The sequence below is a fragment of the Pristiophorus japonicus genome, chromosome 20 (assembly GCF_044704955.1).
Source record: "Pristiophorus japonicus isolate sPriJap1 chromosome 20, sPriJap1.hap1, whole genome shotgun sequence".
NCBI classification, from domain to species: Eukaryota; Metazoa; Chordata; class Chondrichthyes; family Pristiophoridae; genus Pristiophorus; species Pristiophorus japonicus.
The window spans coordinates 17,247,361-17,266,360 of NC_091996.1; the positions used below are offsets into that span (position 1 = coordinate 17,247,361).

General features: G+C 47.9%; 1 protein-coding gene across 2 annotated transcripts in view; it reads left to right on the top strand.

Annotated features, from left to right (window-relative positions):
• Positions 1 to 19,000, top strand: part of fpgs (folylpolyglutamate synthase) — a 92,699-nt gene that overhangs the window by 48,451 nt on the left and 25,248 nt on the right. For both annotated transcript variants that reach the window (XM_070863811.1, XM_070863810.1), the window contains exons 5-12: positions 1,865 to 1,979; positions 3,464 to 3,541; positions 3,898 to 3,959; positions 4,800 to 4,902; positions 5,886 to 5,963; positions 6,770 to 6,917; positions 13,787 to 13,888; positions 18,693 to 18,790. In XM_070863811.1, coding sequence (XP_070719912.1) covers positions 1,865 to 1,979; positions 3,464 to 3,541; positions 3,898 to 3,959; positions 4,800 to 4,902; positions 5,886 to 5,963; positions 6,770 to 6,917; positions 13,787 to 13,888; positions 18,693 to 18,790 — 784 coding nt within the window. The remainder of the gene's footprint in view (positions 1 to 1,864; positions 1,980 to 3,463; positions 3,542 to 3,897; positions 3,960 to 4,799; positions 4,903 to 5,885; positions 5,964 to 6,769; positions 6,918 to 13,786; positions 13,889 to 18,692; positions 18,791 to 19,000) is intronic.

A 19,000-nucleotide genomic window follows, 5' to 3' on the forward strand; every position in this document is an offset into this window, starting at 1 on the left:
CGACTGACAGCCAGGCAGCTGGACATTGAGAAATGCTACTTAGGAATAATGTCTTTGAAAAGGACCTTTCGTGTATCAGCCCATAATGTGTGTTCTCCTGGAGGAAGCAGCTGAGAGTACCTAACATTTAGAGTGACTACTAAACTCTTGTAGCAAAAAAGTTGAAGTACACAGACTTATTAGAAAAGGTAATCTGTGTTGGAAGCGGAAGACGTGGGTATGGTTCTTAATGAATACATTGCGTCTGTTTTCACAAGAGAGGGACGGTGCAGACATTGCAATTAGGGAGGAGGAGTGTGAAATATTAGAGGAAATAAATATAGTGGGAGAGGAAGTATTAAGGGGTTTAGCAGCTTTGAAAGTGGATAAATCCCCAGGCCTGGATGAAATGTATCCCAGGCTGTTATGAGAAGTAAAAGAGGAAGTAGCAGAGGCTCTGACCATCATTTTTCAATCCTCTCTGGCTACAGATGTGATGCTGGAGGACTGCTAACGTGGTACCTTTGTTTAAAAAGAGAGAAAAGGATAGACCGAATAATTACAGGCCAGTCAGTCTAATCTCGGTGGTGGGAAAATTATTTGAGAAAATTCTGAGGGACAGGATAAATTTTCATTTAGGAAGACAGTCAGTGTGCATTTGTTAAGGGAAGGTCGTGTCTGACTAACTTGATTGAATTTTTTGAGGAGGTAACCACGAGGGGCGATGAGGATAGTGCATTTGATGTAGTGTATATGGATTTTAGCAAAGCTTTTGATAAGGTCCCACATGGCAGACTGGTCATGAAAGTAAAAGCCCCTGGGATCCAGGGCAAAGTGGCAAGTTGGATCCAAAATTGGCTCGGAGGCAGGAAGCAAAGGGTAAAGGTTGATGGTGTTTCTATGACTGATAAGTCACATTCCTGGGGGTCAGTGTGGAAGCAGCATTACTCTGCATCTGGCCTGAGCTGTGTCTGGGATGCTCGAGGCTAATACCGGAGAAGTTAATCCTCTTGTGGACTGATTATGAAGCAAGGCAGAAGCTTCCCCTAAATTGTCCCCAGTCAAGGGGGGGGGGGGGGGGGGAGGGGGGGGGAGAGTTCTGGTTTGCCAAGCTTGTTGTGAGAGCTTATTTCTGGACAACTAGACGATTGTGTTACTCGTGGCTCTAGTTGGTTACTAAAATGGATTCTTTCCACTTTGTCATGGATGGTGGAATTGCACTGTCAAAGCTTTGTGTCAGGGGTCACTGGTACTTAATACTGTTCTATTTAGAGAGAGAGTCACGAGGCAGTAATTGATTTCTATCTATGTTTAGAAAAAAAACTCATTCACTTACTATTCCCCTCTTGTTTTCATTCTTTCCTTTTCTTTTTCTCTCTTTCTCTCTCTCTCTCCCTTTTCTTATTATTTCTATCTCATTCTCTCTTCTATTTCTCTCTCATTCTATTTCTCTCACTCTCTTTAATTTCACATTCAATTTTTCTCGTTCTCCTCGCTCCGTTCTCGTTCTCGCTCTGCTCTCGCTCTAACTTTCGCCTTCTCCCCTCCCCCCTCCCCCGCGCTCTCTTCTCCCCTCCCCCCCCGCGCTCTCTCCTCCCCTCCCCCCCCGCGCTATCTTCTCACCTCCCCCCCCTCTCTTCTCCCCCTCCCCCCCCCCCACCGCACGCGCGCGCTCTCCACCCACCCCCCCCATTCGCTCCCTCGCCCCCCCCCCATCCTATTTCTGTTACTCACTCCAATCCTTCCCGTGATGCATGTTCACTGCCATGCTTTCGCTATCTCTCTCTCTCTCTCTCTCATGTGCTCTTTTCATCTGTTGTTTGCTTGCTGGCTCTGTCTGCCTGTTTACAGCTGCTGTGTCCTAACCATCTTCTCTTTTAAACAGCTCCCCACACCTGGTGCAAGTAAGGGAGAGAATCCGGATCAATGGCAAACCAATCAGCAAAGTCCTTTTTACAAAGTATTTTTGGCAGGTGTACAACCGATTGGTTGAAACTAAGGTAAGCTGGGTGTGTGCCTTCTGGGCTTTGTCACTGTTTTCAGTCTGTGTATTTTTCCACTTGCTTTTTGATTCTTTAGGGTATCTGCACAAATGCATAATTTCTGTTACATAAAATTTCTCTATTGCTGAAGGATGTCTCTTGGCCTGTATTAGGGTGTTGTGATGATTATACGTTGCAGCTGAAGAGAGACACTCTGGGTTTCTCTCTTTTTTATACATTCGCGGGATATGGGCGCCACTGCAAGGCCGGCATTTATTACCCATCTCTAACTGCCCTCGAGAAGGTGGTAGTGAGTTGCCTTGAACCGCTGCAGTCTGTGTGGTGAAGGTGCTCCCACAGTGCGGTTGGGTAGGGAGTTCCAGGATTTTGACCCAGTGACGATGAAGGAACAGCCGATATATTTCCAAGTCAGGATGGTGTGTGACTTGGAAGTGAAGGTGTTCCTGTGTGCCTGCCGCCCTTCTAGGTGATGGAGATTGTGGGTTTGGGAGGTGCTGCCGAAGAAGCCATGGAGACTTACTGTAGTGCATCCTGTAGATGGTGCACTCTGCAGCCACGGTGCGCTGGTGGTGGAGGGAATGGATGCTTAAGCCGGTAGATGGGGTAGTGGCAGGTGGGGAGTTCGACTGGGGCGGTACACCTGTCACACTGTACCGCAGGTGTCCTAAGGTGAGCTCGGAGGACAAAAACCTCCTGTGGCGCAGAAGGGCTTTGTCCTCGTGGGTGCAGTGACCCAGTACAACTTGCATTTATACGGCACCTTTAAATTAGTTAAACATCCCAAGGCATTTCAGAAACAACATTTGATTGTGTTTCAGTTCCAGTTGTGGGAATCAATTGTGGAAGGCAGTGGTGACCTTCCCTCCAGTTTATGCACAGTCCCTTGTGTGATGTGCACTACACTCCCCACACGGCCCTTTGTGTGTTGTGCACTACACTCCCCGCACAGTCCCTTGTGTGATGTGCACTACACTCCCCACACGGCCCCTTGTGTGATGTGCACTACACTCCCCGCACGGTCCTTTGTGTGTTGTGCACTACACTCCCCGCACGGCCCCTTGTGTGATGTGCACTACACTCCCCGCACGGTCCCTTGTGTGTTGTGCACTACACTCCCCACACGGCCCCTTGTGTGATGTGCACTACACTCCCCGCACGGCCCTTTGTGTGTTGTGCACTACACTCCCCGCACGGTCCCTTGTGTGATGTGCACTACACTCCCCGCACAGTCCCTTGTGTGACGTGCAGTTGGGCCTGTGAATTACCCATTTGAGCTGCAGACTGTAGTTTGTGTAGACTGTCCCTCTTTGAGCATTTAATTAGAGTTGTGAGGCAGTGCTGAGATGAAGCTGCTTGTGCCCAGGAGTGTGTGACTTTTACAATATAGCGCTTTGGGGAGGTGATAGGCCGGGCGTGAAATGATTCTAGAATCGCCCCTAATCCGTCTTTGTTTTTCTCTCTTGTCTCGATGCCGTACCCAGGACGCTAACTCCGGGACAATGCCCGCTTACTTCCGCTTTCTCACCATCCTCGCCTTCCACATCTTCCTCCACGAAAAGGTAACCCGGTTCGCTGCACCTTCGTTTTTAGTCCGGAGGGCGAACACTGCTCTCGCCAGTGAGTGACCCGTTGCCCAGTCCTGCGGGATTGTCAGACACTGTCTGTCAATGGCCTGCAAGATGGACGGACACCTCGATGCACTGCTGATTAGAGCTCCATTGACTGGGGCCTGGCAGTGGGTTGGCCCTGCTCTGGTGTGAAGAAGCAGTGTTTCGGTGGGCGCAAGGGCGGCGGCTAGTATCCATAAATCAGCAGAGCTGTTAATATTTTATTTGATAATGCTGATGGGTACAGTTTTCTATAAATTGACAAAATATTAATCAATCTGAGTTTCACGCTTTTATGTTCCCCTCAGGTTGACCTGGCAATAATAGAGGTCGGGATTGGTGGAGCTTACGATTGTACCAACATAATCAGGTAATAGATCTCAATTTGGTTGGGGATGTCTGTTTACCTGTCTGTCTCTCTACCTCACTCTCTCCCTCCCTGTCCGTCTCTCTCTCTCTCTCTCTCTCTCTCTCTCCCTCTCCCTCTCCCTCTGTCCGTCTCTCTCTCTCTCTCTCTCTCTCTCTCTCTCTCTCTCTCTCTCTCTCTCTCTCTCTCTCTCTCTCTCTCCTTCTGCCCGTCTCTCTCTCTCTCCTTCTGCCCGTCTCTCTCTCTCTCCTTCTGCCCCTCTCTCTCTCTCTCTTCTGCCCCTCTCTCTCTCTCTCCTTCTGCCCCTCTCTCTCTCTCTCTCTCTCTCTCTCTCTCTCTCTCTCTCTCCTTCTGTCTCTCTCTCTCTCTCTCTCTCTCTCTCTCTCTCTCTCTCTCTCTCTCTCTCTCTCTCTCTCTCCTCTCTGCCCGTCTCTCTCTCTCTCTCTCTCTCTCTCTCTCTCTCTCTCTCTCTCTCCTTCTGCCCGTCTCTCTCTCTCTCTCTCTCTCTCTCTCTCTCTCCTTCTGCCCGTCTCTCTTTCTCTCTCTCTCTCTCTCTCTCTCTCTCTCTCTCTCTCTCTTCTGCCTCTCTCTCTCTCTCTCTCTCTCTCTCTCTCTCCTTCTGCCCCTCTCTCTCTCTCTCTCTCTCTCTCTCTCTCTCTCTCTCGCTCCCTCTGCCCGTCTCTCGCGCTCCCTCTCGCTCTGTTCATCTCTCTCCCTTGCTCTCTCTGACCCTCCATTACAGACCTACATACTTGATTTCACTATGTTTAGCACTGCCTGCTCTTTATTTAGATGAACCCCGAGGCAGTAGATTCTGATTACCTGTTTGCTTGACCTGTTTAGGCGTCCCGTTGTGTGTGGTGTTTCATCACTGGGGATCGATCACGTCAGTATCCTAGGAGACACCATGGAGAAAATTGCGTGGCAGAAAGGAGGAATCTTCAAGGTAAGTGGAGACTGCTGCCTGGCCTGAGCTCGGAGTACATGGGTGGTGAGTCTTGCAGCTGCCTGACACGCTAATCCTCCAGTACTGCCTGAGAGAGAATCTGCTGTTCAACCGCCCAGCTGTGAGCTCTAGGGTGGGCACCCGACAGAAGCTGAAAATATCTCCTCGTATTGAGCAATGTGAGCTTAAAATCTCCATTTTTAAATTAGGGGTATTTGGGTTATGGGAAATTTGGCTTTTTTTGACTCCTGCTGGCCTCCCACATTCTACCCTACATAAACCAGGCTGCCCGTGTCTTGACTTGCACCAAGTCCCGCTCACCCACCACCCCTGTGCTCGCTGACCTACATTGGCTTCCAGCTAAGCAACACCTCGATTTCAAAATTCTCATCCTTATTTTCAAATCCCTGCATGGTCTCGCACTCTCCCTCTCTCTGTAATCTCCTCCACCCCCCGAGATGTCTGTGTTTCTCTAATTCTGCCCTCTCGAGCATCTCTGATTGTAATTGCTCAACCATTGGTGGCCGTACCTTCTATTGCTTCGGCCCCAAGCTCTGGAATTTCCTGCCTCACCTGTCCGCCTCTTGACCTCTCTCCCCTCCTTCAAGACGCTCCTTGAAACATACCTCTTTGACCAAGCTTTTGGTCACCTGCGCTAATTTCTCCTTATGTGGCTCGGTGTCAAATTTTTTTGTCTCATAATACTCCTGTGAAGCACCTTGGGACGTTTCATTACATTAAAGACGCTATATAAACACAAGTTGTTGTATCTGTCTTCACTTCAAAAGGAAGCAATTCATTGGACATGAAGCATTTTGGGATGTCCTCAGAATAATGTGCTAAATTCATGCACATTTGTTCTTTTCTATCTCTCCCATCCTTCTCTCTCCTTCCACGCCCCCACCCACCCTCCCTTGCCTTCGCTCTGTAACGCCGGCCTCCGATTGTCCGGTAAACTGATGAGTTTTCCTTCTGTTTTCTAGCCAGGTGTTCCTGCGTTCACAGTTTCACAGCCCAATGGACCGATGGCCGTCCTTGTGGAGAGAGCAAAAGAAATCGGGGTGAGTGGTACTACGGGAGTGGCCCATTTTCAGTGGGGCCCGAGCATTCCCTTCGGATGAAACCTCCCTCCGCCGGGACCTGTGAGTGTCACGACCTGCAGTGAGGAGGGTACATATCCCTCAGGATGCATCAAAGATTTATCCCTGTGCAGATTTTAAATAAAGGAGCCACTTCGCCGCCTCTTGCTAGGGGACTGGCAGTGCTCCATTCTGCTTTATCATTTGATATACGGTGGGCACGGGCAGCGAGTCTGGGCCGGCTACTTAACCATGGCGGGGGCATCGCTGCCTTGTCTGATCCTGCACTTGTCTGGCGCTCTGTTGCGCACATTCCCCCACAACAGTCACAGAGTCCAGGAGAATTGAGAATCCTCTCTCTCTCTCTCCTCCCCCAGGAGAATTGGGAATCCTCTCTCTCTCTCCTCCCCCAGGAGAATTGGGAATCCTCTCTCCCGTCCACCCCTGGGGAAAATGGGAATTCTCTCTCCCTCCCTTCACCCTCCCCTTTCCCTAATCAAGGTTGCTGATGCCATTCTTCTCTCTGACTCACTAGCTGAGGCCAGTCATAATGGTTCTACTGGTCTCTGTGCCTCGATTACAACCTGAACTCACCAGCGGTGCCTCCATAGTGAGCCGTTTCTCGGACGCTGTGATACTTCCCATGTTTCCGGGCAGCAACTTTCACCTCCGCCCACGGGGATCTGCTGTTGTGGCGAGGGTCCCGATTATGGGAATGGATTTTCAGAGATATGAATTATAGCAGCCAGGCTTAATAATGAGCTCCTTCCTTGTGCTTCCTTCCCCAGTGTTCCCTGAAGCTCTGTCCGGATTTGGAAGATTTCCAGTCCGAGGGGGGGATGCCGAGTTTGGGATTGGCGGGAGACCATCAGAAATCCAACGCCTCTCTGGCGCTGCAGCTGTGCCAGACCTGGCTCCAGCATCATCGTCACCCAGGTGTGAATCCGCATCCGGTTTTGGTGCTCCCTTAGTCATGGACCTGGGAAAATACATGTGGCTTTAGAACAAGAAAGACTTGGATTTATATAGCACCTTTTACGACCACTGGACGTCTCAAAGCGCTTTACAGCCAATGAAGTACTTTTGGAGTGTAGCCACTGTTGTAATGTAGGAAACTCGGCAGCCAATTTGCGCACAGCAAGCTCCCACACACAGCAATGTGATAATGACCAGATAATCTTTTTGTTATGTTGACTGAGGGATAAATATTGGCCCCAGGACACCGGGGATAACTCCCCTGCTCTTCGAAATTGTGACCGTGGGATCTTTTACGTTCACTTGAGAGAGCAGACGGGCCTCAGTTAAGACGGCACCTCCGACAGTGCAGCACTCCCTTAGCACTGCACTGGAGCGTCAGCCTATATAATTTTTTGTGCTCAAGTCTCTGGAGTGGGACTTGAACCCACAGCCTTCTGGCTCAGAGGCACGAGTGCTAACCACTGAGCCACGGCTGACACTAGAATGAGGGTTTTTGGAATTGAGTGTCCTGGGATCTTTCTTTTGGGTTTAGTATCTTTTGTTTCTCTAGCCCCAATCTCGGTCTCATTGTGATCGAGCCTGTGACTGTCGGGATGATCCACCCGTTGGTGCCCTCTTGTGCCACCAGGTGGCGCCCGCGAGTCTTGCTTGTGTTTGGCCTCCCACTGGCGAAGTGCTTGGCCACAGTGATACCGGATCTCACTGTGGGTGCAAGCCCGTGTGCCCCACCCTGTAGCACTCTCGACGCCCCGCGCTTTCCAATTACAAGAATATATACTCTACTTTTTTTTTGCTTAATTTTGAGCTCAAGGTGAAGGACGTTCGAGCTGGTTGGAACTTTTTGTTAACCGTTTGTTAGCCAGCATCCATAGGCTTACAACAGGTATAGTACTCGTTGGGTGCCGAGCAATGTTCCCTTTATTTTTGGGTGTGGGACTCCGCACATGTACGGCTTCTTCTATTTAAAAGCCGATGGCCAAGCGGCTTAAAGGGGAATGTTGCTGCAGAGTCCAGAAGGCCTAGAGCAGGTATTGTACACTTTGGGTGCAGTATCCCATTATCGTTACAGCTCCAGTGGCTCTGCTGCTCGCTGTGACATTTCCAGTTACCACAGTAGCCTTCTGGTACTCTCTGAATCTGATTGGCAATTTAATCCAAAATTAGGGCAGTTTTGTGCCTCGATGGACTGGATGAAGACTGCCCCAAACATAGGGCCCTTGCAACCCAGTGGAGAGGGGAGACTTTTAATCCCACCACTCCGGGCTGTGTCTGAACTCAGAGGTGAGTGGGGTGAGGGGTGGGGTGGAGGGGGGAGGCATGGCACAAGTATTGCAATAGACTGTGCCAGACAGTCTCAGTTACAGGGGGTTATGATTAACCACCTTGTGTTTATTTCTGTCTGTTTTTGTAGAATGCTTGTCTTTATTTAAACAGTGGAGGCCGGGTTCGGGGGTGGTGGAGTGGTTGGAGCAGGTACTGACCCTGACACAGTCCAGTCAGAGCTGAAGCTGCCCGTCACTGCCCCGGGTTAATGATTATCCAGTTCCTCCCATATTTTGCAGTCACGAGCATCACAATCTAACCATGAAGGTTCTGGCAGCGGTATAACTAATTAAACTGCTGCTCTCTTTCTCCCCCCACCCCCCCAGCGCAGTTGGGAAATAAGGCATCCCTTTGTGATATTGAACCGGACGACCTAGAAAGTTCAAGGTTTCATTTGAAGTCTGCGTTGAGTTAGCTCATCTCGGTGGTGGCGGGGGGGGGCTACAACTGGAAGCTGCCGTGTGTGGATGTTGGGGGAGGGCATCGCTGGCCTTGGCTGTGTTGCCCCTGCCCGACAATCAATTTATCTTGTGAATACAGACAGTGGGTGAAGAATTGCCACTTTATTGGGGGTGGGTGCTATCGGTGGGGTGTCTGCACCTGTGGGACGGTACTCCATTGTGAGTCAGTGCCTGAGAGGAAATGGGGTGGTGGGAGGGGAAATACAAAATAAATTTGACGTGTTACTAGAGTTGTAGCTGAAATGTGGGGACAGAGCAGCTTGTTTTAAGCGGAAATGTCTGACCTGTATCACACTGTATCTTGGGATGTAGTGTCGGAAAAATAATACTAGTTAGCACAGTACAGGTATAGTGTTACACTGCACCTTTTTAGCCTGGTTCAATCCTGTTTGACATCAATAACGAAACACTGTTTTTAGGCTTCAGTTTATAGGCTGTCCAATCCAGCATGGTTCATTCCTGTCGGACATTGCATGTAGCACTATGTTTATGGTGAACATGAATACACTGTCTACTGCGTGGTTATTTGGCTGCACAGAAATATCACTCGAAGTGAGCAGGCTGCAAGTAGTTCTGTGGCAGCCATGTTGAGAGTAACATGCACAGTTACATAGAACATAGAATGTACAGCACAGAAACAGGCCATTCGGCCCCAACTGGTCCATATTGGGGTTTCTTAGGCAGTGTTTATGCTCCACACAAGGGTTTGTGCTCCACACACCCACACACCTTGGGGTTTGTGCTCCACACAAGCCTCCTCCCACTCTACTTCATCTATCAACATACCCTTCTATTCCCTTCTCTCTTATATGCTTATCTCGCCTCCCCTTAAATGCATATATACTATACTATACGGTAGTGAGTTCTACATTCTCACCACTCTGGGAAAAGACATTTCTTCTGAATTCCCTATTTGATTTCTTGGTAACTATCTTGTATTGATGGCCTCTAGTTTTGCTCTTCCCCACAAGTGCAAACACTTTCTCTGTATATAAAAACCTTTCATAATTTTAAAGACCTCAATTAGGTCACCCCTCAGCCGCCTTTGTTCAAGCGAAAAGAGACCCAGCCTGCTCATCCTTTCCTGATGGATATACCTTGCATTTCTGGTATCATCCTTGTAAATCTTCTCTGCACCCTCTCCAGTGCCGCTATATCCTTTTTATAATATGGTGACCAGAATTGCACACAATACTCTAAGTATGGCCTGACCAAGGTTTGATGCAAGTTAGCATAACTTCACTACTTTTAAATTTTATCCCTCAAGAAATAAACCCTTTTTTTTCATGGCCTTGTTAACCTGTGTCGCTAGTGTTAGTATAGCCCCTATCTTCTCTAAGTCTACCCTATCAAACCCTTTTTATAATTTTAAAGACCTCTGTCAGACCCCTCAGCCTGAGTGGCCATAGAAACATAGAAACATAGAAAATAGGTGCAGGAGCAGGCCATTCAGCCCTTCTAGCCTGCACCGCCATTCAACGAGTTCATGGCTGAACATGAAACTTCAGTACCCACTTCCTGCTTTCACGCCATACCCCTTGATCCCCCGAGTAGTAAGGACTTCATCTAACTCCCTTTTGAATATATTTAGTGAATTGGCCTCAACTACTTCCTGTGGTAGAGAATTCCACAGGTTCACCACTCTCTGGGTGAAGAAGTTTCTCCTTATCTCGGTCCTAAATGGCTTACCCCTTATCCTTAGACTGTGACCCCTGGTTCTGGACTTCCCCAACATTGGGAACATTCTTCCTGCATCCAACCTGTCCAAACCCGTCAGAATTTTAAACGTTTCTATGAGGTCCCCTCTCACTCTTCTGAACTCCAGTGAATACAAGCCCAGTTGATCCAGTCTTTCTTGATAGGTCAGTCCCACCATCCCGGGAATCAGTCTGGTGAATCTTCGCTGCACTCCCTCAATAGCAAGTATGTCCTTCCTCAAGTTAGGAGACCAAAACTGTACACAATACTCCAGGTGTGGCCTCACCAAGGCCCTGTACAACTGTAGCAACACCTCCCTGCCCCTGTACTCAAATCCCCTCGCTATGAAGGCCAACATGCCATTTGCTTTCTTAACCGCCTGCTGTACCTGCATGCCAACCTTCAATGACTGATGTACCATGACACCCAGGTCTCGTTGCACCTTCCCTTTTCCTAATCTGTCACCATTCAGATAATAGTCTGTCTCTCTGTTTTGACTACCAAAGTGGATAACCTCACATTTATCCACATTATACTTCATCTGCCACGCATTTGCCCACTCACCTAACCTATCCAAGTCACTCTGTAGCCTCATAGCATCCTCCTCGCAGCTCACACTGCCACCCAACTTGGTGTCATCCGCAAATTTGGAGATACTACATTTAATCCCCTCGTCTAAATCATTAATGTACAATGTAAACAGCTGGGGCCCCAGCACAGAACCCTGCGGTACCCCACTAGTCACTGCCTGCCATTCCGAAAAGTACCCATTTACTCCTACTCTTTGCTTCCTGTCTGACAACCAGTTCTCAATCCACGTCAGCACACTACCCCCAATCCCATGTGCTTTAACTTTGCACATTAATCTCCTGTGTGGGACCTTGTCGAAAGCCTTCTGAAAGTCCAAATATACCACATCAACTGGTACTCCTTTGTCCACTTTATTGGAAACATCCTCAAAAAATTCCAGAAGATTTGTCAAGCATGATCTCCCTTTCACAAATCCATGCTGACTTGGACCTATCATGTCACCATTTTCCAAATGCGCTGCTATGACATCCTTAATAATTGATTCCATCATTTTACCCACTACTGAGGTCAGGCTGACCGGTCTATAATTCCCTGCTTTCTCTCTCCCTCCTTTTTTAAAAAGTGGGGTTACATTGGCTACCCTCCACTCGATAGGAACTGATCCAGAGTCAATGGAATGTTGGAAAATGACTGTCAATGCATCCGCTATTTCCAAGGCCACCTCCTTAAGTACTCTGGGATGCAGTCCATCAGGCCCTGGGGATTTATCGGCCTTCAATCCCATCAATTTCCCCAACACAATTTCCCGACTAATAAAGATTTCCCTCAGTTCCTCCTCCTTAATAGACCCTCTGACCACTTTTATATCCGGAAGGTTGTTTGTGTCCTCCTTAGTGAATACTGAACCAAAGTACTTGTTCAATTGGTCTGCCATTTCTTTGTTCCCCGTTATGACTTCCCCTGATTCTGACTGCAGGGGACCTACGTTTGTCTTTACTAATCTCTTTCTCTTTACATACCTATAGAAACTTTTGCAATCCGCCTTAATGTTCCCTGCAAGCTTCTTCTCGTACTCCATTTTCCCTACCCTAATCAAACCCTTTGTCCTCCTCTGCTGAGTTCTAAATTTCTCCCAGTCCCCAGGTTCGCTGCTATTTCTGGCCAATTTGTATGCCACTTCCTTGGCTTTAATACTATCCCTGATTTCCCTAGATAGCCACGGTTGAGCCACCTTCCCTTTTTTATTTTTACGCCAGACAGGAATGTACAATTGTTGTAATTCATCCATGCGTTCTCTAAATGTCTGCCATTGCCCATCCACAGTCAACCCCTTAAGTATCATTAGCCAATCTATCTTAGCCAATTCATGCCTCATACCTTCAAAGTTACCCTTCTTTAAGTTCTGGACCATGGTCTCTGAATTAACTGTTTCATTCTCCATCCTAATGCAGAATTCCACCATATTATGGTCACTCTTCCCCAAGGGGCCTCGCACAATGAGATTGCTAATTAATCCTCTCTCATTACACAACACCCAGTCTAAGATGGCCTCCCCCCTAGTTGGTTCCTCGACATATTGGTCTAGAAAACCATCCCTTATGCATTCCAGGAAATCTTCCTCCACCGTATTGCTTCCAGTTTGGCTATGTTACACTAATGTTCTAGGAGATGATTGTAACGTATTTGCTTCATGGGTTCTTCGCTTAAGAATTCATAGCAACACATTGCTAGTAAGAACTAGTTGGTTTATTAGCAAAAGGTTTAACAATCACACTACACATTACCAGTTCATCCACCAGGCTTACAACCACCTGCCTCATTGTGGATCCCCTGAACCCAACTGGCAGGGGTTTTATTGAGTCTTGTGAACATCACGTGACTGGCTAAGTCACTCCCAACTCAACAGCTCTACAACTGTTTTGTTGTGAACAAAATAAAACATTAAATCAAGTGCCCCTGATGAAAGGGGGGGACCGGGGGGACACTTTCAAACAATTGCCCCCTTGATTTTTGTTTTTTATGAGGGCACTAAAAACACACATTATACAAGTCCCCCCTTAAAAGGGGGGGGAGGGGGGGATACTAAAAACCGGCACAATAAACAAATTAAACTTTAGACATTTAAAATTTGGTTGCCGGGGGTGATGATGCACGCTAGTCCCTCCGGCGCCCACCTCTCGCGGAAGCCGCGAGCGTACCGGTGGACACCACGTGCTCCATCTCCAGGTACACCCTGGCTCGGATGTAACCACGGAAGAGAGGCAGGCAGTCAGGCTGAAAGAACCTTTCATCAACAACTCTATAAACCTGTGAGTATACTCACAGGTACATACATTACAATGATAATCCAGTGTCTGCTGAGCTGTTGAAGGCTGTACAATCAGTGCCACATCAGATCTGTCTTACTAACAAAACGAGAGGGCGGGGGGGGGAGGGGGCGGGGGTGCAGGTAGGGTAGGAAACCCTCAAATTCTAAGATGCTGTCTTGCACCCCGTGACCCACTCTGTGTTACTGATCTCCGCTGTGCTTGTTGAGGTAAGTTGAGATTCTGCAAGAGATGCCTTCTAGTGGCTGGATTCAGAATTGCACCTTTGGAGCCCTGACCAGCACCTGGGCTGCATGACAATTATGTGGAATCGGGAAAATTGCCATTTGACTCTTACTTGCCTGAGATGGCTTCACAGATTTCCATGTTATTTTCTGGAGGGGGGTTGGGTTTCCAGGTGATGTGTTTCAGAGGTTCCTGTTTGCCTGTTATAATCGAGCGCGATGGATTTGGAGCATCTCCGATTTTTTTTTTTTGTCTCTTGCAGATTTTCCTCTGCTGCAGGAAACGCTGGACTTTGCTGAGCAGCACACAAGGCAGCCGCTGCCTGTCAGCCCCGCGTTCAGCCCGACCACTGCTATGCTCGAAGGTAACCGCCGTCAAGTGCCTTGGGCCAATCGCTCTGTGACCATGGGATCCATTGCTCACAAACTTCCTCAGTTTCATCAAATGATATGCTACAGCACATTCAGACCCTCGGGGCTGTGCCAGTGCTTTCTCTCCACAGGCCATCTTAAGGAGTATCTCTCCTTTGCCGACTCGTGCTGTGGAATATGGGGGTGCTGGCTGCCCCCTGCTCATTCCTCCTGTGAGACTTGTCGGCCTGGCTGTGTAAGCATGGTGGGGGGGGTGGGGGTGCCTCTTAGCTGAGTCTGATTCTGTGTGCACTTTCCGGGGGGTGGGGGCGGCGTTCACTCGATACCCTGGAATCCTGGCTGATTTTTCTGTTTCATCTGCTTCCTTTCGGATGAGACGTTAAACCGAGACCCTGTCTACCCTCTCAGGCGGACGTAAAAGATCCCATGGCACTATTTTGAAGAAGAGCAGGGAACTTATCCCCGCTGTCCTGGGCCAATATTTATCCCCCAATCAACACAACAAAAACAGATTATCTGGTCATTATCACATTGCTGTTTGTGGGAGCTTGCTGTGCGCACGTTGGCTGCACATTTCCCACATTACAACAGGGACTGCACTCGAAAAGTACTTCATTGGCTGCAAAGTGCTTTGAGACGTCCAGTGGTCGTGAAAGGCGCTATATAAATGCAAGTCTTTCTTTCCTGGGGACACTGGCACAAATTTCAGCGCCCGGCTTCACTCAGGCTGAATGCCCAGGCTGCTGGTTATGATGAGTGGGCCTCACTGTTCCTGGTTGCAATAGGGAATGGGAATTTGCAGGCATAGAGACACAAGTTTTGAGTTTGTCAGCATTCATTGATTTTGTTGGTGTTTCTCAGTATAAGCGGAAGGGTCTTCCCTCTGTCGTTACACTGCCCCCTTATCCACATCACGCATGCCTCTGTAAAGCAGAACCCCCCCCCCCCCACCCATCCACATCGAAGGGGGTCAGAGAGAAGCCAACTGACCCTAAAATCTCAGGCATTCCTTTTTCACACCACCAAACGTGCTTCCTGGTCAGATTAGTACAGTGGAATTTTGGGGAATCTGTTAACCAACCCATCCGTAATGGGAAAGAATGAGGTGTTTTTAGCAAAATCACAAGCTCTGGTTCATTCAGATGTGGAATGTTCATGAAACTAAGATGCGTTTTCTGTGGACAGTGTTGGTGGAATAGGAACAGGAGGAAGCCATTCAGCCCCTCGAGCCTGTATCCCAATTCCATCTACAACCGTGATTCTGCAACCCTTAATAGCCTTGCCTTAATAACAAAAAAATCTATTGATTTCAGTTACCATGGGAGTGTGAACTCATGACCGATTAGATTGATAATCCAGTATCCTGACCACACTGCTGTACCGTTTGATATCGACCTTGGGTTGTGAATTGGCCAGATCTCGTGTGGCTGCAGAAATAGAAATGTGTGCAGGTGCTGCCCTCTGGTGGATTTCAATAGTAAATTCACTACATAACACATGGCCTTTGCAGCAAAGTAGAAAACACTTTCCTTTATTGATCATAGAATAGTACAGCACAGAAGGAGGTCATTCAGCCCATTGAGTTTGCGCCAGCTCTTTGGATGAGGGAGTGATGTTTTAACTGGGCAAAACTGGCAAATGGATTTCAATGTAAGCAAATGTGAGGTCATCCACTTTGGACCTAAAGGGTACTTTCTAAATGGTGAAAACAGTGGACTTGGGGATTCAGGTACATAGATCATTTAAATCAGAGTCGTGAAAGGCGCTAAGTCTTTCTTTTAAAATGTCGTCAAATCGGTACGGAAAATAATCAAAAAGGCTAATGGAATGCTGGCCTTTATATCTACAGTACAAGGGGGTTGAAGTTATGCTGCAGCTGTACAAAACCCTGGTCAGACCACACCTGGAGCACTGTGAGCAGTTCTGGGCCCCACACCGTAGAAAGGATATATTGGCCTTGGAGGGAGTGCAGCATAGGTTTACCAGAATGATACCCGGACTTCAAGGGTAATGATATGAGGAGATATTATACAGATTAGGGTTGTATTCCGTAGAATTTAGAAGGCTTAAGGGGTGATCTGATCGAAGTTTTCAAGGGGAGTAGATGGGGTAGATATAGAGAAACTATTTCTGCTGGTTGGGGAGTCTAGAACTGTGGGCATAGTTTTAAAAATTAGAGCCAGACCTTTTCAGGAGTGAAATTAGCAAACACTTCTGACACAAAGGGTGGTAGAAATTTGGAACTCTCTTCTGTAAATGGCAATTGATACTAGATCAATTGTTAATTTTAAATTGGAGATTGATAGCTTTTTGTTAAGCGAAGTTATTAAGGGATATGGGCCAAAGGAGTTGGATGGCAGATCAGCAATGATCTCACTGAATGGTGGAACAGGCTCGAGGGGCTGAATGGCCTACTCCTGTTCCTATGTTCCTATTGGAAATAGCTTCTCATTGAGGGGAGGGAAGGGCAGGGCAGGGCAGACTGAGCGGTACATTGAGAGGATGATGCTTTTCTTTGCTTGGTATTTTCACTGGAGAAATGTGAAGAAAAATATGCTCTAACCGGAAGCCTTTACCTGAAACGGTGCTGAAGGTCGCTCGGAATTCATTCCGATGACCAGGCCTCACTAGAGCTGTGTCCTATGTGCAAAGTCTTGTTTTGTTAAGTTGTTACTGGGTATCAAACTAATAAAAAAAAAAATAACGAGTAGAGCTTCAAAATTGAAATTATGTAAATCGAATATTGTGCATTGTGCATGGCTGCTGTTTTATTGGAGGGGGGCGCGGAGGTTGAATTGACTCCCATGGACACTACATTAGGTTTTAGACTGCACTCCGCCTTATTCTGACTGAACATAGCCCAAAGCTGCAGGTACTGGAGTGAGTCTAGGGTTGTCCTCTTTATAAAAATTATTTCTTCTCCTCTTTTGAAGGTATCGACTTTATCTCTAGTTCGGGTTCCACGGGCATTGGCTAGATTCAGATAACTGGTCAAAAATATATCGTCCAAGACAGTGAGCATCACAGCAGAACCGACCCCAGTCCTTATCCAATGTTCCCACACATGTAATTTCCAGCAGGACTTGACGGGAGCCCTGACTGATTTCCCTCCGCCCCACCCAGCCCAGGGACCAATTTATAGTGCCTCCGCAGCAGTCATCACGAGAATCAAAGCCAGGCACTTCGTTGTCTCTGTGACTCAAATTCCCCCACCACATTGGAGCCCCCGGGGAATGGAAGCCAGTTCTGGCATTCCCGTGGCCACCGCATATCGCGATCAGCCAATTGAGACCGAGGATCGAACTTGAGACCCTCTTGTCTGGGCTGGTACACACTGTGGTGTATTTTCCACTGAGCTACCGATGAGGGAGAGCGAGAGACCAACACGCTGAACCCCTCCTTGTCTTTTGTCTAGCTATGGGCAAAGAATGATCAAGATGCAGTATAACGTGGATAAATGTGAGGTTATCCACTTTGGTGGCAAAAACAGGAAGGCAGAATATTATCTGAATGGTGACAGATTAGGAAAAGGGGAGGTGCAACGAGACCTGGGTGTCATGGTACATCAGTCATGAAAGTTGGCATGCAGGTACAACAAGTGGTGAAGAAGGCATGTTGGCCTTCATAGCGAGAGGATTTGAGTATAGGAGCAGGGAGGTCTTATTACAGTTGTACAGGGCCTTGGTGAGGTCACACCTTGAATATTGTGTACCGTTTTGGTCTCCTAATCTGAGGAAGGACATTCTTGCTATTGAGAGAGTGCAGCGAAGATTCACCAGACTGATTCCCGGGATGGCAGGACTGACATATGAAAAAGATTGGATCGACTAGGCTTATATTCACTGGAATTTAGAAGAATGAGAGGGAACCTCATAGAAACATATAAAATTCTGATGGGATTGGACAGGTTAGATGCAGGAAGAATGTTCCCGATGTTGGGGACGTCCAGAACCAGGGGTCACAGTCTAAGGATAAGGGTAAGCCATTTAAGACCCGAGATGAGGAGAAACTTCTTCACTCAGAGAATTGTGAACCTGTGGAATTCTCTACCACAGAAAGTTGTGTTGGGGCCAGTTCGTTAGATATATCCAAAAGGAAGTTAGAACGGCTAAAGGGATCAAGGGGTATGAAGAGAAAGCAGGAATGGGGTACTGAAGTTGCATGATCAGCCATGATCATATTGAATGGTGGTGCAGACTCGAAGGGCCGGATGGCCTACTCCTGCACCTATTTTCTATGTTGTCAGTAATTCAGAAATCTACAGATTCATGGACACAACCAGCAGATACCAGCACACTACAGTTCCTGCAGTGCTAGGTACAGGTGAGCCAACATTGAATAGTTTGTCCCCGGGTGCCCTGTGAGACTTTCCGATGCAGATTTGAGTGATTGGCTGTTCCGATGTCCCTGGCATGGTTTGGGTTAGTGAGCATTTCTGCTGTACCACCTGTGTTTTCCCCTGAAAGTTTAAGAATAAGGGGTTGTCCATTTAGAACTGAGATGAGGAGCAATTTCTTCTCTATGGAATTATCTGCCTCAGAGAGCTGTGGAGGCTGGGTCATTGAATATATAGGTAAACAGATTTTTGAGCTATAAGGGAGTGAAGGATTATGGGGAGCGGGCGGGGAAGTGCAGCTGAGCCCAAGATCAGATCAGCCATGATCTTATTAAATGGTGGAGTAGGCTCGAGGGGCTAAATGGCCGACTCCTGCTCCTATTTCTCATGTTCGTGTGAAAGCTGGTCAGGGACTTTAAGTGAAGAATTAATTTGTTGTGTTTTCGCTCCTCTTTCCCTAGGATTACGCAATACAGAATGGCTAGGCCGATCGCAGATTCTGAAGCGAGGACCTGTGACGTATTACCTCGATGGCGCTCACACAATTGGTAGTATAAAGGTGTGTTGGCATGACCTGGGGGTCCGGCCTCTTCATTGGTGCTGTGGGTGCTACTTTGAGTCTGTCACGGTGTCGTTGACATTTTGTCAAGGGCCGCAATCCTAACCAATGCCTTTGTACAAGTGCTCTCTGAACCGCTGCAGCACGCAAATCCGATTGCACACACTGCTCCTGATTTCAATCGTGTTGTTGTGGGCAATTGCCAAATGG